Source organism: Pseudophryne corroboree, chromosome 11 (assembly GCF_028390025.1).
Source record: "Pseudophryne corroboree isolate aPseCor3 chromosome 11, aPseCor3.hap2, whole genome shotgun sequence".
Lineage (NCBI taxonomy): Eukaryota > Metazoa > Chordata > Amphibia > Anura > Myobatrachidae > Pseudophryne > Pseudophryne corroboree.
Genome location: NC_086454.1, coordinates 93,780,938 through 93,807,046, shown reverse-complemented (window position 1 = coordinate 93,807,046; position 26,109 = coordinate 93,780,938). Strand labels below are relative to the sequence as shown.

The window sequence follows — 26,109 nt, the reverse complement described above, 5'->3', positions numbered from 1 at the left end:
GGAAATTTTTTAGCAGTTGGGCAAAACCATGTGCACTGCAGGGGAGGCAGATATGACATGTGCAGAGAGAGTTAGATTTGGTTGTGGTGTGTTCAATCTGCAATCTAATTTGCAGTGTAAAAATAAAGCAGCCAGTATTTACCCTAAAGAGGTATCTTTGTCAGAAAGGCAGTGTGTGTGCAGCTATGGGGGCAGTAAGTGTGTGTGACCATGTGTGCAGTATATGTGTATTGCTATGGGGGCAGTGTGTGTGTGTGTGTGTGTGTGTGTGTGTGTGTGTGTGTGTGTGTGTGTGTGTGTGTGTGTGTGTGTGTGAAACTGCATGCTGTTGGGGAAGGGGGGACCCAAACTGATGGCTCTGGATGTGGGTACAGGAAATTGCTGTTGCAGTGTGAGGAGGCACACACACTTCAGACATAATCAGGAGGATGGTCCTGACAAGAGAGCCCCCCTATCTTAAGTACCCCAGGCCCCCCGTAGGCTTAATCCGGCCCTGACGCACGCACAATATTGGTGGCGTTGTCCGATGTCACAAATCCCCAGGAGAGTCCAATTGGGGTAAGTCATTCTGCGATGATGTTCCTCAGTTTCCGTAAGAGGTTGTCAGCTGTGTGCCTCTTATGGAAAGCGGTGATACAAAGCGTAGCCTGCCTAGGAACGAGTTGGCGTTTGCGAGATGCTGCTACTGGTGCCGCCGCTGCTGTTGTTGCTGCGGGAGGCAATACATCTACCCAGTGGGCTGTCACAGTCATATAGTCCTGAGTCTGCCCTGCTCCACTTGTCCACATGTCCGTGGTTAAGTGGACATTGGGTACAACTGCATTTTTTAGGACACTGGTGAGTCTATCTGATGTCTGTGTACATTCTCGGTATCGCCTGCCTAGAGAAGTGGAACCTAGATGGTATTTGGTACCGGGGACACACTACCTCAAGAAATTCTCTAAGTCCCTGTGGATTAACGGTGGATACCGGACACACGTCTAACACCAACACAGCTGCCAAGGCCTGAGTTATCCGCTTTGCAACAGGATGACTGCTGTGATATTTCATCTTCCTCGCAAAGGACTGCTGGACAGTCAATGTCTTACTGGAAGTAGTACAAGTGGTCTTCCGACTTCCCCTCTGGGATGACGATCGACTCCCAGCAGCAACAACAGCAGCGCCAGCAGCAGTAGGCGTTACACTCAAGGATCCATCGGAGGAATCCCAGTTAGGAGAGGACTCGTCAGACTTGCCAGTGACATGGCTTGCAGGACTACTGGCATTCCTGTCTAAGGAGGAAATTGACACTGAGGGAGTTGGTGGTGTGGTTTGCAGGAGCTTGGGTACAAGAGGAAGAAGGGATTTAGTTGTCGTCAGTGGACTGCTTCCATTGTCACCCAAAGTTTTTAGACTTGTCAATGACTTCTGATGAATGCGCTCCAGGTGACGTATAAGGGAGGATGTTCCTAGGTGGTTAACAGCCTTACCCCTACTTATTACAGCTTGACAAAGGCAACACACGGCTTGACACCTGTTGTCCACATTTCTGTTAAAATAATTCCACACCGAAGAGGTGATTTTTTTTTGTAATTTGACCAGGCATGTCAATGGCCATATTCATCCCACGGACAACAGGTGTCTCCCCGGGTGCCTGACTGAAACAAACCACCTCACCATCAGAATCCTCCTTGTCAATTTCCTCCTCAGCGCCAGCAACACCCATATCCTCATCCTGGTGTACTTCAACAGTGACATCTTCAATTTGACTATCAGGAACTGGACTGTGGGTGCTCCTTCCAGCACTTGCAGGGGGCGTGCAAATGGTGGAAGGCGCCACCTCTTCCCGTCCAGTGTTGGGAAGGTCAGGCATCGCAACCGACACAATTGGACTCTCCTTGGGGATTTGTGATTTAGAAGAACGCACAGTTCTTTGCTGTTCTTTTGCCAGCTTAACTCTTTTCATTTTTCTAGCGGGAGGATGAGTGCTTCCATCCTCATGTGAGGCTGAACCACTAGCCATGAACATAGGCCAGGGCCTCAGCCATTCCTTGCCTCTCCGTGCCGTAAATGGCATATTGGCAAGTTTACGCTACTCCTCAGACGCTTTTAATTTAGATTTTTTGGTCATTTGACTGAACTTTAGTTTTTCGGATTTTTACATGCTCTCTACTATGACATTGGGCATCGGCCTTGGCAGATGACGTTGATGGCATTTCATCGTCTCTGCCATGACTAGTGGCAGCAGCTTCAGCACTAGGTGGAAGTGGATCTTGATCTTTCCCTATTTCACCCTCCACATTTTTGTTCTCCATTTTTTAATGTGTGGAATTATATGCCTGTAATATTATTATATCAATAGCAATGGCCTACTGTACTGTACAACTATATACTGTTGGTCACCAAAATGCTGCACTGTACTACTATATATACTGCTCACAACAATGCAGCACAGATATGGATACTTGAAGTGACACGGAGCTGCAAGATACAGCAATGGCCTACTGTACTGTACTACTATATATATACTGGTGGTCCCCAAAATGCTGCACTGTACTATTATACTGCTCACAAACAATGCAGCATAGATAGGGCGGGAAGGTATAAAAGTATCCCCTGTTAGCCTTCTCATGGTCAGGTGGATACACTGGTGCTGATTAGATAAGCGTCTGCTCCGCATGGTTTGTAGGGATGCTGGTGGGATCCGAAAGGTAAGAACGTAAAGCTATTGTTTTTTAAATCTGTTAAATTTCTGTTGGGTGCCAACTGCGCACGCAACACATGTAACACACGTAGCGGCGATAGCGGCTCCACGGTAATAGCGAGTCTAGCGGTATAGCTTTATGTTTAAAGGTAATATTTGACATTATCAGTACACAAGTCATACAATATTGTGCCAATCTGAGTTATGAAGGGTACTTTCTCTCCTCAACCCTGACGCATTTCGTTCTTTACGGACTTCTTCAGAGGGGTGGTCTGTACAGCTATACAATCAGTCCAAATGACAATCATAGGAATAATCACTCAAAATCTGGTTTGTAGTACAATTTTATGGACTTATAAAACCTCAATTTTAAAGATGCAATGATCCATTCATATTGAATAAATTAAATATCCCACTTTAGGCGAGCTTCAAAAAATAATTCAAAGGGGGATTATATAAGCTCCTGTGTAGTGCTGCGTGCTCCTCCCAGAGTAATTAGAAGGCACCAAGAAAAAAAACTGGCTTCCCATGGGCAGGCGGGGTATAGGGGAGGAGGAGCCTCTGCTGTACTCTGCAGAACTTTAACTCCTTGGTGCCTGCAGTGCTCCTACACCATACCCCACAGTCCCAGTGCCCACCTAGGCTGATAGAAAAGGCTAATGCCGTACTGCAGGGTCCGTTCAGGTACGCGCAAACCGGGTACTGAACATGCACAATAACGAGTACCCAATAACGAGATATGGAAAACATGCACTGTTAGGGTCCCCGAGGGGTGTAGTATGGCTGACCGGCGGTCAGGAGACGCCGGTCAGCATACCAACGCCGGGATCCCGGCAGCATACCGACGCCGGGATCCCGGCGGGGAGGGGCGAGTGCAGCAAGCCCCTTGCGGGCTCTGTGGCGACCTGCGGTAGCCACGGGTTCTATTCCCACTCTATGGGTGTCGTGGACACCCACAAGTGGAAATAGTCCCTGTTGGTCGGCATGCCGACCATCGGGATAGTGAGGGGTCGGGATGCTGGAGGAGGTCATGTGACTGTCGGTCTCCCGACCGCCGGTCACATGAATACCACCCTCCCCGAGGGCTGAGGTTGGGAAACATGTTTCAAGAGATAAAAACAAAAAAACAAACATTTTTTTGTCAACCAATGGCAATATCCAATATGGTAAATACTAGTGATGAGCGGATTCGAATTTACTCGGTTCTCAAAACGGCATCTTATTGGCTATCCAAAACACGTGACATCCGTGAGCCAATAAGATGCCGTTTTGTGAACCGAGTAAAACCGAATCCGCTCATCACTAGTAAATACCCAAGGACAATAGCCAAAGTGCTAACACAAACGCTCCTAGGAGATTTAATCAACCACAAACTGAATATATTATGTTTTGCTTCTCCTCTCCCCTAACAAAAACAGCGTTTGTTTGCCTAATTGTTTGCACACCCCTGAGGTATATTTATTCAGCATCACTTACAAAAAAACTTTCATGTCATAGTAACTTATATGTACAAAGTATAAACGTACACAAAACACGTGTGCACAAATACATTTACATATTATACTCCAAGTATCATGAATAAGGCCACAAGTTTTCCTGTGTGATTTAAATTAAGAAAATGACCAATCAGCGGTGCCACCAGTGCCAGATGCATCCTGCAAAGCCATGCAAGATGAAGCACAACATCGATGTTTCAGTATCTGACTACTTGTCTTTCTCACTGCAATTCCCTTTTCCCCACTGAGGAAGACAGATACTTTAGGTGTATTCCCCCTACAGCCGTGACAGGCATGTGCCGTTGTCTCACAAGTTAAGTTGTTAAAAATCAAAATATACACAAGTGCATTCTGATTGGTTGCCAAGGGCAACTTCTCCACTGTCTCACTTCTCCACTCTTTTTACTGCTTCGTACATCTCGCCCACAGTATCAGAAATGTCTTGGAGAAGTGATGGGTGCTTCTCGACGGTTACTGGGTGGTGACTTTTAGGGGTCTCTTCACGAAGCTATGAAAAGTGTGGAGAAGTGAGCCAGTGGAGACGTTGCCCATGGCAACCAATCAGCACTGAAGTAACATTTATAATTTGCATACTATACAATTGCACGGACCAGATGATTTGTTGCCATGGGCAACTTCTCCACAGACTCACTTATCCACTCTTTTCACTGCTTCATGAATAAACTCCCAAGCGCACAAAAGGTGATGGCCCGTCTTATAAGAGTGCTGCGTGCATTTCGGTGACTGCAAACACATGACGCTCAGCTGCTCACATAGGAGACCATACTCGGAAGAAGAAACTACACCTGCCCTAAGCTTGTGCAGGTGTCCATGGCGTGACCAGTGGTGATGTCTAAAGACGCACCAATCGGTATTTCAGCGTCTTCCAATGCTGACAGTGGGCGTCTCAGACACCGTGCGCATTTGGACACATAGCTGTATACAAGGAAAGGTGCAGACAGGTGACTGCCAGTAGTTCCTGCCGTGGCTGCTTCTGCGTCTACCTTTGAATCAGGCCCAATAAGTGTTACACTGGGCCAATCACCTAGAGACTTGAATCAGTGCTATGAAGACTTTCATTAGGCTCTCATATGAACAGGGTTAAAGTTGACCAGTTTTGCTGTATACTGTAAAACTATACTTTAGACTTTAAAACATCATTTATTTTATAATATACTGGACTTCAAAAGCTTTAACTGTTTGGTGCCCAGTTCTCTCCATCCACCTACACCCCAATGTATTCCCTGTCAGTGGCAAACGCAGGATTTGCATGGGGGGGTTTCCAGAACTGGGTGGAGCCAATCACGGGGGTGGGGACTGAGGTGACCCAGTATATGCTGGGTCCGTAAAACTAGTGTGTCTGTGTGTGTGTATATATATATATATATATACACACACATATCTACACATATATAGGGTTCACTATGGTATGCCGGCGGACAGGCTCCCGGCGACCAGCATACCGGTGCCGGGAGCCCGACCGCCGGCTTACCGACAGTGTGGCGAGCGCAAATGAGCCCCTTGCGGCCTCGCTGCGCTCGCCACGCTACGGGCATGCTATTTTATTCTCCCTCCAGGGGGGTCGTGGACCCCCACGAGGGAGAACAATTGTCGGTATACCGGCTGTCGGGATCCCGGCGCCGGTATACTGTGCGCCGGGATCCCGTCAGTCGGCATACTGAAGACCACCCCATATATATACAGTGTGTGTATATATATATATATATACACACACACACACACATATACATAGCATATTAAACATATATATATATACACACACACACACACACACACACACACACACACACACACACATACAGTACACGTATATATACACATGTATATATATGAATTGAATTTGAATTGAATTGAATTGAATTTATTGTTATCATTAAATATTCACGTATTAACAAACAATGAAATTTCCGTGTGAGTAAAACAGATATCATAAGTACAACACCAATAAAACACCATAAAATAATTTTTTAAAATATTTGTAAGAGCCGTGGGAACACAATAGACACATAAGCAGGTATTACACTCCTATCTTCCCCCTAAACCATTAAGCATGTTAACTGCCCTAGGGAAAAAACTATGCCTCAACCGACTAGTTTTACACAATAAAGATCTATAACGTAGGTTAGAAGGAAGCAGGGTAAATACCCCATAATTGGGGTGAGTTACATCATTCAATATACTCCTGGCCTTCTTAAGGAGCCTCTTTTCATAAATAGATTGAATGTTTGGCAATACTGAACCAACTATTCTTCCAGCAGTTTTAACAATTCTGTCAAGCGATTCACGCTCTGCTACCTTACAATTTCCGTACCAAACGGAAATACCATATATAAGCACACTTTCAATGATACAAGAATAAAAATTAACTAAAATTGGCTCAGATATTCCTGCTAGACGCATTTTCCTAAGAAAATATAACCGTTGTTGGGCTTTCTTTAGGACATTGTCAATATGATAATGCCATGACAAGTCGTTAGATATAATCATACCCAAGAATTTAAAAGATGTAACTATCTCCACCTCTTGATTGTCCAGAACCAAAGGACTGTAAGTATACTGATTTAATGTCCTAAAATCTAAAATCATCTCTTTTGTTTTTGTGGCATTAAGAATCAGATGATTATCCTGACTCCATTTCTCCAGCCTACATACTTCAGATATGAATTCAGAGTCATTGTTTCTACTAATAAGACCTACTATAGCAATATCATCTGCAAATTTAAGTATGTGCACCGTGTCAGAAACAGAGACACAATCATGGGTAAACAGGGAATAAAGAAATGGACTCAGCACACATCCCTGTGGCACACCTGTGCTAATCATTACCTCATTTGTAATTTTATTATTGACCCTGACTGCCTGAGGCCTATTTGTTAAAAAGTCAAAGATCCATCTACAGACAAAACTGTCCACACCTAGTTGAATCAATTTGGTAATTAAGGACGCAGGAATAACGGTGTTAAAAGCCGAGCTATAATCTACGAATAAAATTCTTACTGAAGAATCCCTGTTTTCTAGATGAGTAAGCACATGGTGAAATAGGGTAAGGGCTATATGTGTGTGTGTGTGTGTGTGTGTGTGTGTGTGTGTGTGTGTGTGTGTGTGTGTGTGTGTGTTTATATGTATGTATGTATGTATGTATGTATGTATATATATATACATGTGTATATATGTATGCACATGGATATATATGTACTATAATTAAAATAAAGTAAACTTGTATTGCACTTACAAGTGCCACCAGGAAGACAGCAGTCTGCAGAGGATGCTAGACAGCCATTAATAATACTCATGCAGCTAAAAAAAAAAAAAAAAAAAAATTTTTTTTTTCTAGTGGAGGGGGGTTTCTGGGTGCTTGGAAACCCCCCCTGGGTGCGCCACTGCCTGTGGATCCCTATGAAGCCTGAAGAACAAAGTAGCTTCTGTATACAACACTTTTAGGTTCTCCACAAAACACATGATCAGAGCCCCTCTTCCTATTTTACGCTATTAGAACGACGATGCACTAGACTCCTCCTACTATTTGCATACTGGAGCTAGTGGCACTAGTCAGGTATTCCCAGGATCACAGTGCAAGCGACCGACATGATTACAGAAAGGAGATTTCAGCAAGTTTTAAACAAAAACAAAAAAATAATAAAATAATGAAATTACCTGCTTACTACGCCGCAAATAGTCCCACAGCCAGCACGCAGGTCCTAAGCTGCAACAGCAAGTGTTACAGGGAAAAATGAGCCATACAATATGACCTGTCATGACCGTCAAAGTAAACACAATTTTCCACATTCAATACACTATTTACCAACAATCAGAATTTTTCCCCATTAAATTTTATTCCTTATCTCCCCCAAATCACAACAATAATAAGGGATATAAATGTTGAATTCATTAAATGACTCTTGCCGGGACACAGGTTCCAGTAAGAGCCCTTCCCAGCACTTGGAAGCATTGTGACAGTGGCCGCCAGTATTGGGACAGCTCTGTAAAAGCATTACAGTAGCCCAAAGGCTACTATAGGGTGACATCTCCTGCAGATGGAGTGGGCTACTGTGGCCAAGCTCCTGAAAACTTCACATTCTGAAGCATGGTAAATTTCACAATTTATCGGCCCCTTAGAAACCGAGTTCATGCAACATAATTTTTAACACACACTGCGGCAGCCATTTTGTAAATGCAACCAGTTCATTCACTAGGAATTAGTGCCAGTACTGAGGAACACTGCCCACGTGCTTTCATTTAATACTTAAGAAAGACGGTGAAACGGTCACCGACACACAGAGCTTTAATCAATTAATGGGCTGAGGGAACTACGATGCAGCTTATTGATTTGCTAGGAACAGTGACATTATTAAGGCACCTCTACCAGTGATGTCGGGCCCCCCAAAAATCAGGCACCATAATCTACTGCCCGGTCAGGACAGCACTACTTGCAACTTTAATGCGCCCTTTTGCGTTGAACATTGACTTGAATAGATGTTCCATTCTGAGGCAATTTTGAATGGCTTACAACAATGTAAACATGCAATTTGAACAGCTAAGTTTTCATCACCTTATTTCTTCCTCAGGGCTGTGGTACTTCCATGTGACTGGCTCAGAAGTGAGGGTATACACATCATTTAATGATGAGGACAGGGAGAAGTCCACACATACTCGGTGATAGGGGGCCACTTTGCTTGCCTAGAAACATAAAACAATCTATTATATACACAGCAATGGCAGTCTATAGGAGCTATTCAATTGTTGCTCTGATCAGATGCCCATTACCAGTTAAGGCGACTGACAGCTCTGGGTTTAGCTGAGCAAATAGACTAAACTAGTCTAATGCACTTTAATGGGCATCCAAAGTCAGGCGCCCAAACTACGAACTTTTAACACATTTTTTCTCACACCTCCTGAGGCTGCGAGAAAAAATGTGACTACCGCGGCTAATGGGCGTCTATCGGAGAAACAGTTGAATAGCTCAGACAGATGCCCATTCCTTAGATGGCCAGCAGGGGCGCGCGCAACAATTGAATCTGCCCCATAGTGTTTATTCCTGACTAAAACTAATGCAGACCGAAATAAATCCAAATGCATCTTTCATATATATGGGTGTGTGACACTTTCCGCGTATCTTCAGAATTCAACTAACTTACTCCATGTGGGCAGCATTATCTCAGTGTGCGTCTCTTGTTTTCGTCTTTAGAGGAAGAATTAATAAGACTGTAGTAATACGCAGAGCTGACAAAGTTAGTTGTACAAAATAAAATTACTTGCTGCTTGCAAATTTAAACGCACAATTTAAAATACCTTTCCATAGTTCTTTAGTAGCTACTAGGATTTACTGTATAGAGAGCACTGCTGTCTCTCGTATTAAAACATCTGAAAGACTCATTGTCCAATTAATAAAACATGTACTCTAAGCATTGTCACTAGTAAGGTGAATGGCAAAGTCTTTGAGATTACATGAATGAATGGCTGCCAATATTCGGGATAATAACAGGGTAAATGAATGCTTTCCTTACGGAGATACACCGTGATGATGTGTGAGCCCGGTAACTGCGGACGTCTTCCAAATCTAACGTGGCGGCGAGAACTTCCTGTGAAAGACAATAAAAAAACATCCATTATATTTGTTTTGAGACAAAAGTAGAAAAAAACCCTGTATTGTTTTATCCCTCTCGCCTCACTGCACTGTGAAACAGGGATAAAACAGAGACTGGAGGCTGCTGTGTCATGAGAAATCACTGTCAATCAGTAATGGGATGCAGTCCTAATGCCGACACCACATGTCAACAGTTATGATTACAAAATTGTTGAAATGTTGACATTGAACTTGTCAACATCTGCAGAATGTTGACAGTTTCACAATGTTCTGCATGGACTGGCAGCGGCAGGTTAGGCAATGGGAGTGGGGGTTGGGGTTAGTCACTAGGGGGAGGGTTAGGAGTTCGTCAAACATACCACTGGAAGCGCACCTTGTCAGTGGCGACGTGATGAATGTTTACTTTACAAATATGTCAACATTCTCATTTCGACATGATGAAAGCCGACAACCTTAATGTGGCATTACTGGTTTCATTATGTTAGATACCTACCTGAGCATAAAACGATATATCACCTATTTCCCTCACGTACGGAGAGGGGCTAATGCCAAATGGGTGTATTTTACTCAAAAGCAGGGGAGGACTGGCCCACAAGACTACACAGGAAATCCCTGGTGCGCCCTACGGCCTGAGGGCCCCACCTCCTCTTCTAATGTCATTTTCAGATAGTGCACTCTAATTATACACTGTTGCTCTATTACAGGCACAGTTACCAGGTAAAGCAGGACCATGGATGATCACAGCATGCACTGCAGTATCCATGACAGCAGGCTATATTGTCTTCTATAATGATTGGCCAATCCTTTGTGGTGACTGGCCACACCACTTAAGCATGGACCCCTACCACTGACTTCCCCCGGTGAGCCCTTCATGTTCCAGTCCGACACTGCTCAAAAGAACGGTTTGTAAGAACAGCGTATATCCGCACATATGATGCCTTCTACTTACCAGCCCCGGTCGCGTAAGCCCCTAGTTTGCTACAAGTCACTACAATCCTTGTGTACGTACACCTGCTGGATGTGGATCATCAAATCAACAGTGTCTAGGTCGACAATGTTTAGGTCAACAGTCACTAGGTCGACAGGTCAAAAGGTCGATATGAGTTGTTGTTGTTTTTTTTGGTGTCGTTTTCTGCGTACAGTGACCGGGAAGCCAAATTAGTGCAAGGTCAAGGTGCCTCATTACGCTACCGCTTCGCTCGGCACAGATTACCGTTCTAATCGTAGTCCACGTGGTTAGTTAAGTATAAAAAAGTAAAAAAAAAAATATATATAAAAAAATGTGAAAAACTCATGTTGACCTTTTGACCTGTCGACCTAGCACATGTCTACCTAGAAACCCTGCCGACCTAGTGACTGTCGACCTATAGTGGTCGACCTAAACATTGTCGACCAAGACAGTGTCGATCTTCAGACCGGATCCCCACCTGCTATAGCAGATGCAAAATATATCCTACCAAGCAGACGCACAGGCGTCTCCTGTACACGATGGTCGCCGCGAGCTGCCGGTGGGTCAGTCATATGACAAAAGTGAAGTCTGGAGGAGACTTATCACAGCCTTGAGAGTGATGAAGTGGAGAGTGATAAAGTATCAGCCAATCAGATTCTGTCATTTTTCAAACACAACCTGTAACATGACATTTAGAAGCTGACCAGTTGGCCATTTATCACTCTCCAAGCTTTGATAAATCTAGCCAATGGACACACAGACGAGACATGCAGACTTGGTGGTTATGACATACCTGGAAATCCCCACCACCAAAGTGATGAAAATCATTTGAGACAATGTACAAAAACGTACATTGGTGGATGAAAATGACCAGGATTTGTCTACAAGTTGTTTCTACTCTATGGGAGCCCAACCGTTAATTCTCCATAAACAGCCCAGCTGGGAATTCTCAGCCATATTAATAACATCCTTACCACATTATCCAGGGAGAACTGTGAGCCCTGCACTACAATGTCTCCATTGATCGATATCATCGAGCAGCCATCAAAATAAAGCCGGTCGCTGTCGCAGCCCCTGAGGTTGGAAAGGAGATAGATGCCACCATTCTGGAAAACATGGAGATGCACCGAAAAGGGAAATTAGTGGTAAGCGTAAGATAGAAAATGAGGATCTCATTCAGGTTGGATCGCAAATCGTGTTCCAAACGGAATTTCTGCGTTCACTCGGCGAACGCATGCTAAGGGCAACGCTCCATTTCCAAGGCGGAGACGGAGCGCTGTGGGTGTGGCTGCAGGGAAACAGGGGTGTGGCAGAGCAAAAAGAGGATTTTGGTACTTACCGATAAATCCATTTCTCTGAATCCTCTAGGGGACACTGGAGTCCTATACAGTAGGGGTGTGAAGCTTGCAACCGGAGGTGTGGCACAATCTAAAATTAGCATTGTGTGCACAGCCGGTTCCTCCCCCTTCACATCCCTCGTCCCTCAGTTTAGAAAATTTGACCGAGAGAAGAGGACATGACACTTGAGCATATGGCGAGGAACCGAACCGTACAACCGATCAAACAGCACCCAAGAGCTCTTAACTGAAAAAGTAACGCTGTTTGTACAAACCGTGTAAAATCCACATTTGGCACAGAGCCACAATGTGATTTGATCCTATGACCTTGTTCGTCAAAGTCCAGGGATTACCTATGTGAGCCACAAGAGTCCTTTGAATAGGAAGAGTGAAACCAGCAGGCCGACAGCACCGAGGCGGGCGTCCAGTGTCCCCTAGAGGATTCAGAGAAATGGATTTATCGGTAAGTACCAAAATCCTCTTTTCTCTGTCATCCACTAGGGGACGTCCCAAAGTTAACCCCCAGGGAGGGAGTGCTGTCGGTGGCCTGCAAAATTAAACGTCCGAACTTAGACTCCCCGGACGCAAAAACATCAACCTGTAAATTCTTGCGAACTTGTGGGCTGAGGACCACAATGCGGCCTTGCAAAGTTTAGTGGAAACCCCTCTGGCCGCCGCCCAGGAGTTGCCCACTGGTCAGGTGGTATGAGCACCCGTTTGAAACGGAACCAGTTTGCCACAGGAAATGTGAGTTTGCCGACCGGCAAGTCTAGGCCCAGACTGCTCAGATGCTAGCCAACGCTTCTGAGGCTGATCACAAGAAACCAAGAAATGGTCCGACCTACTGAAGGACGATGTAACGTGTAGGCAAACCCGGTAAACTCGGACACAACCCAGGACCCGCCTCTATCTGCGAGACCCGGAAAATATATTACAAATCGGTTGGGATACTCGAAACCCAGAGACCACCATAGGAAGGAAAGCTGCTTTTACACCGAGATCCGTCAGAAAAGCTCCCAACCCAGAAGAGCATCTGGCCGGAGCCAAGGCCAGCATTAACGTGACCGTTCAATATAGATATTGTAGGTCTGTCTAAGCACCAAATTTAAGTGTTAAGACGCAGTAGGAGTACAAAGAAGGGGGTTGGATCCCCCGAACCCCTTGTAAAAAGGTTTGAACTTCTGGTCAGGATGTTAACCGCTGTCAAAATAGGACGGATGGTACCGAAACTTGACCGTTCAGAGAACCCAGCCTCAGTCCTACTTCCTGACCTGCCGAAAAGAAAAGCAGAAGTCCAGAGAAGTGGAAGTTCGCTGAAATCCACCCACCTCATGACACCAGCCCTAGTACCTCTACTAAGGCTTGTAGTATTGTATGTCTGTGACCGGCCGTCTAGCGGCAACCTCATAAGAATAGTCGATCCAGGTATCTCTGTTTTACAGGATCCGGGTTTCAATGACCGCGCCGTTAAAAGCATCCCGTTTCTGGATGTTGGAATGATCCCTGAGATAGCCGGGCCCCTGTCTGAGATAACCTTCAAGGATCTTCCGTTATTAACCCCTGCAGTGGGCCAACCTGATGCGATTAGAATCACAGACACTCGCTCTCATTTTAACCCCTTTCCAGAACCCTGAGAATGAGTTGGAAAGGTGGAAAAAAATGTAATCCCTCCTGTAACACCAAGAAAGTGCTAATGTGTCCACTCCGTCAGCTGTTGGACCCTTTGTCCCGTATACATGCTTGTGGCTTCCTTTAATGCCATTCCGTTCCTTTTAGCTCTTTGATGTTTTACGTATGCCGTCGTCCTGACGGTGTTCGACCATAGTCGTATGTGTTGACTCATGCCCTGGCCCTTTGGCCAAGAATGAGGTATGCTCCAGGAGCATCCAACTGCTCCAAAACTAATGCTATTGTAAGACGGCGCCCAAACCTTTGAGGTTGGCGTCTTCTGGCAGGAACCACCAATCCCAAATGTCGAATCTCTAGCCTGTTGCGAGATTCCTGTGCAATGACAAATAAAGTAAGGAAGTGCGTAAGCGTGGTGGAAGTCGGAGTCTTTGACGTAGAAACTAGTGTGACCTTGTTCCGTGAGCAATGAGGTTCATCTGTAATGGACAGGAATGAGTCCTGCCACCAACTTCCAGAAAAATTTCACACAGAGGTGTAGAAAGTCGTCCCGGATCTCAGTACCTGAGCCACTAACCTCTGGAAGTCCTGGCCCGTGTTCTTTGGTAGGAATTCTCACAGCAGTATGTCCAAGAGGAGACCGAGGAGTTGAATCCCTTGAGTTGGCCAGAGGCCGTATCTCTGGAATTCACAATCTCCCCATGTTGACCGAGGATGGATGGGATGTCTGAACATCCCTGATCAACTGGTTTGGAGAGGATGCCTTGATTATCATGTCGCCTAGATAAGGACCAATCGTGGCTTCAACAGTCCCGAGTCTGTCACCATGAATGCCATGATCCTCTGTCAACAGTCTTGGGGTCAGTGACAGACTGAACGGCAAGACCCTGAATTGGTAGCGACCCCATCGCAGTGCAAACCCTAAGTAAGCTTTTGATATGCAGAACTGTATGTTCTAAACTTGCAATGATCGACTGGATTGATTCCAGCCTGAATTTGTAGACACATAGAAACCGGTTTAAAACTTTTAAGTTGAGTAACGGCCGGACTGGTCTGACTGACTTGGCATTGACAAAAGGATTGGAGTAGAGAGCCATTCCTTTCACTGAGAGGCGGCATGAAACATGACCTCTAACCGTAGCAATCCTTCCATTGCCGGCAGTAGGTCTTATACTTTCTGAGCGCACCGAGGCTGTCTCAGACATTCGCCCACCAAGGGGAATCCCAGGGGAGCCGTGAGACCGTCCTGTCACGGTCTTGTCAGCAGAGTCATCCCGCTTTCTGGCAGTCTGTGAGCAGCCTCTATCTCTGCCCCCACGTTGTAACAAAAAAATTCCTTCTTGGGTTCGCAAAGACTGAGCTCTAAAAGAATTACCTGCTAGTCTTGAATAACCTCTCCTAACCTGTGGAATGGTGCTTATATAAGGAGTAGACAGACAAGTGGACACCGTAGCTTGCGGAATCCACTTGTCCAACACTGGACCGAAAAACATCTCATCCTCAAAAGGGGGGGTATTCTACCGCACTTTGGTGTGAATATCCCTAGAGGCTTGACACAAGCGTGAAACTGAATCTTGTTACGCCAGTCGTGTAACTTCTTCCAAGCATTTTCCTCCTAAATAGCCTGTACTATGCGTCCAGACCATGCTCCCATGGCCTTGTTAATTCACGCGCAGACCACCGTAGGTCTCTTATGCCACAAAAATTGACGCTAAAGCTGCGTCAACCTCTTAAGGTCGTTATATGAGGTAACGGTAAGATTGTCTGCTTCGACAACCTTCTGAGAAAACCCCCACAAATGGTGGAAACTTCCACTTATCCATTATACTCTTAGGAAGGGGATAAGTTACTGGAAACCCCTTTTTATTTTTGTTATTTTTTTTTTATTTTTTAAATTGACAACCGTTAGTCAGGTTGGCACCAAAACTGTCTCCATTTGAGACTGGAGGGATTTAGGAAGTGGAAAACGCTGAATGCGCTTTTGGAATTCAAATAATTTGCATGTACGGGCTCCCTTACTTATTGTACTTTAAAGTCTAGGAGCACAGATTGTTGTTATTGCCGTGTCCTCTTTTGGAAATTCTGCGTCTAGGTTTGATTCAATCCAACTCTCCCATTGTATCAATAAGAACACTCGCTTTCTTCTTGTTTCCAGTACGAGAGGAAGAGGCCCTTGCACATTGTTACTGCTTGTGCGAGAAGCGTTTTTTTTTTAATGTGATGAGCAAGTCATCCATCGTCTTTGAGAATCCTGCAGCACTGATTGTTGCGTGCGGAATTCCTTGTCTCCCATCGGAGAATCTTTGTGCAAGGTTATCCTTGTCCTAGCCGGAGCACTGCTCCCGTTTTTTTGGAGCGTCCCTGTTTAAGTAGGAATCGCACAACCCGGGACTGTGTGCCTTTGTTGATACCTTACAGATCTCTGTCCCGTTGGAGATCTTTGCATGAAACCTGTCATGGAAAACCCCCTACCAGGATATCTCGTGGCGCTTTCACCCTTTAACTAGGAAGAGAAAGGTTATGAGAGATGACTGAAGCAAAGTTATCGGATCTGGCTGGAATTACTGTTCCCTTCTTTATATAGAAACTAGAACAGGACAAAAATATCTTTATATAAAATAAATTAAAAAATAACGAGAAACACCAGCCGACATGTAACCTCCAACCCTCAAACCGTAAATCAGCTCCGATGGTAGAGTTTGTATCCGCTTGCTTCCTTGTATTTTCGTTAGGATCTTTATAATAGAAGTCCGTTGAAAATACAAATAGTATGGTAAAATTATATGGAATATCGTAGTAGATGACGGGAACAGTTGTATACTGAATTTATCTGGCTGGATTCTGAGAAAAAATAAATACAAATTAATTACACTAAACAACAGCCTTGTGGCAACCCTCGCATACTAAAACTGTGATTCAGTTCTGCAGTCGGGGTTGATATCCAAGAGTTCCCAATATTTTCCTAGGATCTTTGCATTAGAAGTCCCTTGAAAATTATAAAGCATAAAGATGCTTGATTTAGACCATGTTAAACAAATCCTTTGCAGCAGAACCTAAAATTAAAAACTACCAGCAGAGGGAGCCATTCCTACATACTTCCTATGTCTAAACTAGGTATATAAATCCCTCCCTCTGTCCCTGCAGTGGCTGAGGGAAATGTCAGTATTGTGGGCGGTCCTTTTGCTGAAAAGGCACTTGGCGCCTTTACTGCTTGTAAAAATGGCCGCAACCAAAAAAATGTAAGTATATCATTAAAAAGCCCCACATATATTTCTCATAGCCGCCCTCACCCTGCTATAGCTCCTTACATTGTCCCGAGATCTGTCTCCTGTACTGTGCCTCCTTCTCCCCTCCGTCCTCCGCTTGCATCTGTTGGGAAGAGCGGTTGTGAAGTGCCGGGCAGGCGCGCTTCAGCGGCCGGCGGGACCCTACGAGCGGGCGACAAGACGGCGCCCCTGTATGAGCATGCGGGGGAAAGTGCAGAGTGGAGCTGTGCGTCAGCGGGCGGGCGGCGGCGGCTGTGTTAGATACAGCCCGCCGTCCCCCCTTGAACTTCAGCGGCCGTGTGAGCGCTGCGTATGACAGCGCTGCAATGTGAAACCTCTCCTGTCTCCCCTTCAGTGTTGGGGTGGGAGGGGGATGCCGCTGATTGCAAAAGTAGTTAAGTATCATAGGGGAGCGGGCGGGGGATGCTGCACCAGCCGTGAAACCTGACTAAGGGCCCTGGATACAACCAGTACTCACTGTCTCTGTGCTCCGGATTTGTTCTTTAGGAAGAGAGAAGCAGATCCCTTCATTGGGCTCTTAGTCTCCTTTTCAGTAAAGCCTGCACCTTCCTTTTGTTAGGGAGGATTGGGCTATGTCCACTCAGGTTCTGCCTGCTCCCTCCTTTGTTAGGTGGGATTGGGCTCTTTTTAAAGGCTAGTCTGTGAAAACCTGCACCCTCCTTTTAGTTAGGAGGGATTGGGCCACTCATGAAAATGTAAAAAATTAATAAATGAAACAAATAAAGAAAACTTCAAGGAGCAGTAGCTCCCTGTGCTTGTACCTCCTTAGGCACAATTTTCTAAACTGAGGGACGAGGGATGTGAAGGGGGAGGAACCGGCTGTGCACACAATGCTAATTTTAGATTGTGCCACACCTCCGGTTGCAAGCTTCACACCCCTACTGTATAGGACTCCAGTGTCCCCTAGTGGATGAAAGAGAAAGGGGGGGGCGTGGTGTGAGCGCAATATTTTTGATCTGATCAAAAAGATTGCGACACGATCAAGATTAGTGTGTTGATGCAGGCGGGGGGGGAGGGGGGTCTAGGCGGCGGTTAGCATGCTGGATGGCCTTGCCTTGCGATGGGCGGCTCCCAGCATGCGAGTTAAAGGATTGCAAATTCTGCTAAAAAGCAGAATTTGTAATCCTTTCTGAATAGGGTCCTAAGTCACTTTTCTCGGAGACCAGTACACTGATAAGTTCGTTAGCGTCCCCTCATTATATTCATTGGGGGCCTGATTTAGAGTTGGTCATTTCCGCAGTGCCAAAGCAGCAGTATTTAGAGTTAGGTATACCAGGCATGCAGCCCACTGTGCTTGAAGAGGAATATTAGTGGCTGTCACGGGTAAGTTTAGTACATAGGTGGGCACAAGTCAATCTCAAACTTTAGAAATGCTTCCAATTTTAACATGCATGTATTTTAAATATACTCCATTTATGGTGCCTGTATTTCCACGTCCCATAGTATGAAGGTAACGGTTGCATTTTTTTGCGATGGACATATCTATACTAGAATACAAGATGCACTTATCTTACGAAAATACAATTTATAGTTTACAGCCCAGAATAATTCCCGCACCAGAGGATTTTACCTGCATCATCCAGTATATTGATCACTAGTCTTTGAGGACAGGGTCACCATCAGGAGGGTAAAGGGGCTCAGGCTCAGAGGGGGGGCCGGCAGATTGCTGATGATCTTGCCTGTGAATTCCTTCTCATTCAGAGACAGATATCTGCCTGTGAGTAAGAAGAATCATCAACACGCTGCGGGCTCACCTGTTGGGATCCGATGTTCTGCTGTTGTATGGGAGCCATGGAAGACAGACTCCTGTATGTACAGGAGAATCTGTCCACCTTTAGTTACAACCTCCTTTATTTAAAACACATTTCTCAGTAATGTCATTCTTGGTATTTGAACCCTCAACCTCACACTTTGCAGTCAGACACCTTATACGTGGAACTATTTGCTCCTGCGTAGGTAATTCTAACCATATACCTATATTCTTACTATATGAAAAAAAAAGGAATGACATTATTGAGAAATGTGTGTTTTAAATAAAGGAGGATGCAACTGAATGACAAGGTGTCCACAAATCACACTATCATTGATAGTTCTCAAGCTAAATATATAAACACTGATGTAACAGGATCAGTGTCCCTTTCTGGATGTTCTGAAAGCCAGTGTAGGCGAGCTGTAAATGTGTGTATATAGGGAAGGGTCACCATAGCATGTGCTTGCTGTGGCCACCAGGGCTCGTTGAACTCTGCGTCCAACAGGTCAGAGGCCAGTGGAGAAGTGGGGGGTCCCTGTCTGTACCATCCGTACTGTGCCCAAGAATTTCTGATGACAGCCCTGTATGAGGAACACGCACACCAAAAGAGAAAGAGCCTATGGATCTTTACAACACAGAGATCTCCTTTACCTTTGTAGTTGTAGATTTCACTAGATCGACTCTTAAGTGAGCCTTCCTCAGCTCATGGTGACTCCCAGAACCGTTGGTGAATATCTCCACACCATCCAGACCCATGTCAATGTGGGGACTGCGGGATAAGTGGACAGTGATCTAGGTTTAGCAACATACTAAGTATTTATAGACAATCCACCAACATACAACCAGGTTTGGGAGGTAAAGCAACCTCTCCACTTCTAATAAACTTTACCCATCTTCCTGCACCACCAACTATTTCTTACATAAAAACAAGAACGTTCTAGGCTAACATTACATCCTGTTAAATATTGGAGAGGACTCTCATGGCATCTTATATTTAAGGTTTGGGGGTTGTTTAAACCACAGGTGAAAAATAAAACGAGTCCTATTCATATGCACAAGCTGTTCCATACTGTAGAATTTTTATGTTTAGAATACAAGCTCTGTAACGCTTTCCTACGTCTAGCATGACTTTCCAGCATTACCTATTTGGCGCCCACAACTCTTCGCAGATTTCGGAGCCTATGCAGGTGTCTTTAGTCGCTAAAACTGCATCACCAAACGGAACTGTATCCTAAAAGGGAATTTAGACCTAGTAATGCAAAAATGTACAGTGTGTGCACCAAATGGGGACAAACGGACGCTTTCCTCCTCTTATTTACCGGTTTAGTTTGTCCACCAGACTGTGCTGAGAGTTTGGAGACATACCTTGCGGCTCAGTGCTTTGGGATGACTGACAGGATCAGTGTGTGTATGGTCATTATTAGACAAGTCTTAAAGCAAAGAAACATACACACCTGTCCAGTGATCGTTCGAATAATTCCTGGAAGAAAGTGATCCTCAATTTCTCTAAATCACAAAACAACATTGATACGATTAGATAAATGATAACAGATACATGATTCAGCCAATCAAAGTGTGTCTTGCCTCATTGGACTACAAACGATCTTGGGTTTAAAGTATTAGTAAGGTCTGATGGATCTACATCATAGGGAAGTTCTTCAGAGGAGAGCATGATAGGTGTGAGTCAATCTCCCGACATTGAACACATGTCCATAGGTACAGATTAACAGGAGCTACGGCCAATTCCTATCAACTGCCCTATATTTATGCAATGCTACTCACAAAGATTGGGTGGGGTAAGTCAGCCAGATCTGGCAGCGCCATACCATTCCTGATCTAAGATGCAGTAGTTCTGGCTACAGACTACTGGTTGTGATAGGAGTCTCGGAGAAGGACACCCACCAAAGGACTACATTTAGGGGCGATTATCTATACAGTTTGCTCCGTCCAAAAGTAATCCGCCCATTTAAGTGATTGTTTTGGCCGCAAGTGGCATTGGATCACAGGTTATACTCTTTGCTACATGGCCAGTTCTTTTGTCAAACCTGCATGGATTGGTTACCAAACAGTCACTTTAAACAATTAAAACCAAACCAAATGGAATTGGATTTGAGAACTCAGAATGGAAAAAGTTAAAACCAAGTGATCCCCACTTTTCTGTTACGGTAGACACACACTAGTAAAGAGACCCGTCATATGCCAGGTCACCACAGTCCAGCCTTGTCTAGCTCCCTCACCAACCTGTCAACTTATCTGCCCCCCACTGTCCACTGTTTCCACTCATTCCTGACCCCTGCTATGTCTAACCCTGCCCTCCCACTCTGTACTGTCCCACCCCCTCTCTACCCGCTAACCAGCCCTGCTCTGGCTGCTCTCCACCTCTTACCACTGTCTGCTGCTCTGTGTCATCCTCCCACACCCCCTGGCGGATAAAAATGCTCACTTCCCAGTAAGTCCTCCTCCTCTCCAGCTACAGTCTGACTCTGTCCCTTCTCCCCAGCGGTGAGAGACATTGGAGGGGTGACTGGCTCTCACCGCACATGCATGTGAAAGCGGGAACAAGCCTTACAAGAATATTATATAGATATATAAAATAGGGTAAATATTGATTTTACTATATAAGTGTTTGTAATAATAAAATATCTATATCTATCTATATATATATATATATATATATATATATATATCTATATATATCTATATATAGATATATCTCCTATATATTTGCCCAAGTCTGTGACTCTGTGCTGGCCGTAACGCTGGGCGGAGTCACAGGCACAGATCTGGCCAGGAACAGTCCCCTCCCTCTCTCCGCCCAGTCCCCTCCCGATCTCCGCCAGTCCCCTGTCTCCCTTCTCCCCGTACTGCCCCTGGTGAGTGGTGACACCGCAGCCGCTGACTGTGAGCGGAACTCACATTACCCCGCCTCACAGTCTTGCGGCTGCCACTGAGTCAGGGAGACATGCTGAACAGTGACTCGCCCCCCCCCCCTCCCTCCCACGGCAACCACCCGCATTTGCCCCCCTCCCGCGGCACTCCCTCCCCCTCCCGCAGCACCAACATCCGTAGCACTCCCGCCCAGAGTCTTCACTTTTCAAACACCCCGCTGCGGTCGCGGGCGAAAAGGGGGCGTGACTTCGTGGAAGGGGGCGTGGCTTCGCGTCCCGACCCCCGTTTTCGGCACGTTGTGGTTCGGGGGACACTGCTGAATCTGCAGTGCTGGCTTCTGCGCTGTGACAGGAGCCGGCACTTTGGTGTCACCCCTCAGAGGGTAACACCCGGGTGCGGGCCGCACTCACCCGCACCCACGTTGTGGCGCCACTGCTCCTGCCCCCTCCCCCACCAGTAGCACAAACACCCACCGTCTCCACCCACCACCCCGCGGCACTCCCGTCCCCTCCCCCACCCCGTAGCACCAACACCTGCGGTAACCAACCGCATTCGCCCCCCACCCGCTGCACTCCCACCCTCTCCCACACCCGCAGCACCAACACCCGCACCACCTACCCGCAGCACCCACCGCATCCACCCACCACCCGTGGCACTCCCCCCCCTCCCCCACCCGCTCCACCAACACGCGCACCACCCACGGCACTCCCGTCCCCTCCCCCACCCAGAGCACAAACACCCGCGCCACCCACCCGTGGAACTCCCGCCCCCTCCCCCAACCCGTAGCACCAACACCCGCGGCAACCAACCGCATTCGCACCCACCACCCGCGGCACTCCCACCCTCTCCCCCACCCGCAGCACCAACACCCGCGGCACCCACCGCATCCACCCACCACCCGTGGCACTCCCCCCCTCCCCCACCACCAACACCCGCGGCACCCACCGCATCCACCCACCACCCGTGGCACTCCCCCCCCTCCCCCACCCGCTGCACCAACACCCACACCACCCGCGGCACTCCCGTCCCCTCCCCCACCCAGAGCACAAACACCCGCGCCACCCACCCGCAGAACTCCCTCCCCCTCCCCCACCCGTAGCACCAACACCCGCGGTAACCCAACCGCATTCGCCCCCCACCCGCTGCACTCCCACCCTCTCCCCCACCCGCAGCACCAACACCCGCGCCACCTACCCGCAGCACCCACCGCATCCACCCACCACCCGTGGCACTCCACCCCCTACCCCACCAGCAGCACCAACACCCGCGGCACCCACCGCATCCACCCACCACCCGTGGCACTCCCCCCCCCCTCCCCCACCCGCAGCACCAACACCCGCACCAACCGCGGCACTCCCGTCCCCTCCCCCACCCAGAGCACAAACACCCGCGCCACCCACCCACGGAACTCCCCGCCCCCTCCCCCCAACCCGTAGCACCAACACCCGCGGCAACCAACCGCATTCGCCCCCCCACCCACTGCACTCCCACCCTCTCCCCCACCCCGCAGCACCAACACCCGCGGCACCCACCGCATCCACCCACCACCCGTGGCACTCCCCCACCCACAGCACCAACATCCGCACCACCCGTGGCACTCTGCCCCCTCCCCCACCCACAGCACCAACACCCACTGCCCCCCCCCCCCCCCCCCCCAGCGGCACCCAACGCATCCCCCACATCCGCTCCCACCCGCGGCACTTCCACCCGTAGCTCCCACACCTGCAGCACCCCCCCGCCCCTCCCCCACCCGCTGCAACCCTGCCCCTCCCCCATACCCACCCTCTCCCCCACCCGCAGCACCAACACCCGCGCCACCTACCCGCGGCACCCACTGCATCCACCCACCACCCGTGGCACTCCACCCCCTCCCCCACCCGCAGCACCAACACCCGCACCACCCGCGGCACTCTGCCCCCTCCCCCCACCCACAGCACCAACACCCGCGGTAACCAACTGCATTCGCCCCCCACCCGCAGCACCAACACCCGCGCCACCTACCCGCGGCACCCACCGCATCCACCCACCACCCGTGGCACTCCACCCCCTCCCCCACCCGCAGCACCAACACCCGTGGCACCCACCGCATCCACCCACCACCCGTGGCACCCCCCACCCCCACCCGCTGCACCAACACCCACGGCACTCCCGTCCCCTCCCCCACCCAGAGCACAAACACCCGCGCCACCCCACCCGCGGAACTCCCGCCCCCAACCCGTAGCACCAACACCCGTGGTAACCAACCGCATTCGCCCCCCACCCGCTGCACCTCCCACCCTCTCCCCCACCCGCAGCACCAACACCCGCGCCACCTACCCGCAGCACCCACCACCCGTGGCACTCCACCCCCTCCCCCACCCGCAGCACCAACACCCGCAGCACCCACCGCATCCACCCACCACCCGTGGCACTCCCCCCCCCCCTCCCCCACCCGCTGCACCAACACGCGCACCACCCGCAGCACTCCCGTCCCCTCCCCCACCCAGAGCACAAACACCCGCGCCACCCATCCGCGGAACTCCCGCCCCCAACCCGTAGCACCAACACCCGCGGCAACCAACCGCATTCGCACCCCACCCGCCGCACTCCCACCCTCTCCCCCACCCGCAGCACCAACACCCGCGGCACCCACCGCATCCACCCACCACCCGTGGCAATCAACCCCCTCCCCCACCCGCAGCACCAACACCCGCGGCACCCACCGCATCCACCCACCACCCGTAGCACCCCCCCCTCCCCCTGCACCAACACCCGCGGCACTCCCGTCCCCTCCCCCCACCCAGAGCACAAACACCCGCGCCACCCACCCGCGGAACTCCCGCCCCCAACCCGTAGCACCAACACCCGCGGCAACCAACCGCATTCGCCCCCCACCCGCGGCACTCCCACCCTCTCCCCCACCCACAGCACCAACACCCGCGGCGCCCACACCCGCGGCGCCCACCGCATCCACACCACCACCCGTGGCACTCCCCCTCCCCCCACCCACAGCACCAACACCCGTGGCACTCTGCCCCCTCCCCCACCCACAGCACAAACACACCACTGCCCCCCCCCCCCCCCTCCCTGCGGCACCCAACGCATCCCCCACATCCGCTCCCACCCCGCGGCACTCCCACTCGTAGCCTCTACACCTGCAGCACCCCCCGCCCCCTCCCCCACCCGCTGCAACCCTGCCCCTCCCCCATACCCACCCTCTCCCCCGCCCGCAGCACCAACACCCGCGCCACCTACCCGCGGCACCCACCGCATCCACCCACCACCCGTGGCACTCCACCCCCTCCCCCACCCGCAGCACCAACACCCGCACCACCCGTGGCACTCTGCCCCCTCCCCCACCCACAGCACCAACACCCGCTGCCACCCCCTGCGGCACCCAAACGCATACCCCACATCCGCTCCCACCCGCGGCACTCCCGCCCCCACCCGGAGCTCCCACACCTGCAGCACCCCTCCCCCATACCCACCTCTCCCCCCCGCTGCACCCTTCACCCAACCCGCACCACCACCCGCCCGTAGGGCGCGATGAATCGCCTAGTATATATATAGAGAGAGAGAGAGAGAGAGGCAAACAGAGAGCACTCCCCACATTTTTGCACTTAAAAAGTCAGAAATTTTAATTCGTAACTTATCAGCATGACTGTACAGCTTGTCAATCCAATCGACGTTTCGATCCAATCAGGATCATCCTCAGGATGCACAATTTCACAGCATATACAGCCTATATCAGCTGTCTATATTCAGCAGTAGCAATTTATTTTATTTAGATAAATTTGCAAAAATCTAAAAAAGCGCTGTGAAAACTTTTCCGGAATATATATATATATATATTTGTCTTTCCAGAACTACACAATGTAGGAATTTAATCATCATCTCCTATATATTAGCCCAGATCTGTGACTGTGTGTATAACGCTGAGTCACAGATCTGGCCAAATACCTCTCCGCCATCTTCCCGCCCGGACGCGTTATCCTCCCTGCGGTTCCCACCTCCTGTGCTGTGGTTAGAAGGCCGGCTGAGCCGGCCACTGCATGCCATGAGCCGCTGCGGCCACCGAGGATCCCCGGCTCCCCTCTCCCGAGTCTCTGTCAGCCGCCGGGGGCGCTCCCTGCGCATGTCAACTGCCCGGCGCGCTCTCGCCCGTCACCTGCTCCTACACTGCTGCCACCCCGTCACCAAGCCCTGCTCCGTCTGCCAGGAGCGCTCTGGGCGCAGGTCAGTTACCGGGATCCCACTCCCGGCGCATTGGTCCCAGCTACCAGACGCTCATGTCCCCACTCTCCCGACCAAGGTCCGGTCCAGCAGGATCAATCCTCACCCAAGGGCGTGCAAGGGTTTAAGGGGCATAGCCCCTTGCGACGCTGTGAAGAATCACCTAGTTATATATAGTAAGTATATTGGATATATTTATTGGTTAATGATGTCAATTAGAATAGATTAGAAATCGGGGGCATTCTTCTAAAGGGGTGTAGTAGGGTATACCGGCG

General features: G+C 48.9%; 1 protein-coding gene across 1 annotated transcript in view; it reads right to left on the bottom strand.

Moving 5' to 3' along the window:
- Positions 1–26,109, bottom strand: part of NADSYN1 (NAD synthetase 1) — a 95,693-nt gene that overhangs the window by 48,843 nt on the left and 20,741 nt on the right. Inside the window, exons 5-11 of the mRNA XM_063944174.1 lie at positions 20,188–20,239; positions 19,876–19,964; positions 19,385–19,502; positions 11,708–11,839; positions 9,705–9,779; positions 8,750–8,877; positions 7,855–7,903 (exon numbers count right to left, since the gene is read on the bottom strand). Coding sequence (XP_063800244.1) covers positions 7,855–7,903; positions 8,750–8,877; positions 9,705–9,779; positions 11,708–11,839; positions 19,385–19,502; positions 19,876–19,964; positions 20,188–20,239 — 643 coding nt within the window. The remainder of the gene's footprint in view (positions 1–7,854; positions 7,904–8,749; positions 8,878–9,704; positions 9,780–11,707; positions 11,840–19,384; positions 19,503–19,875; positions 19,965–20,187; positions 20,240–26,109) is intronic.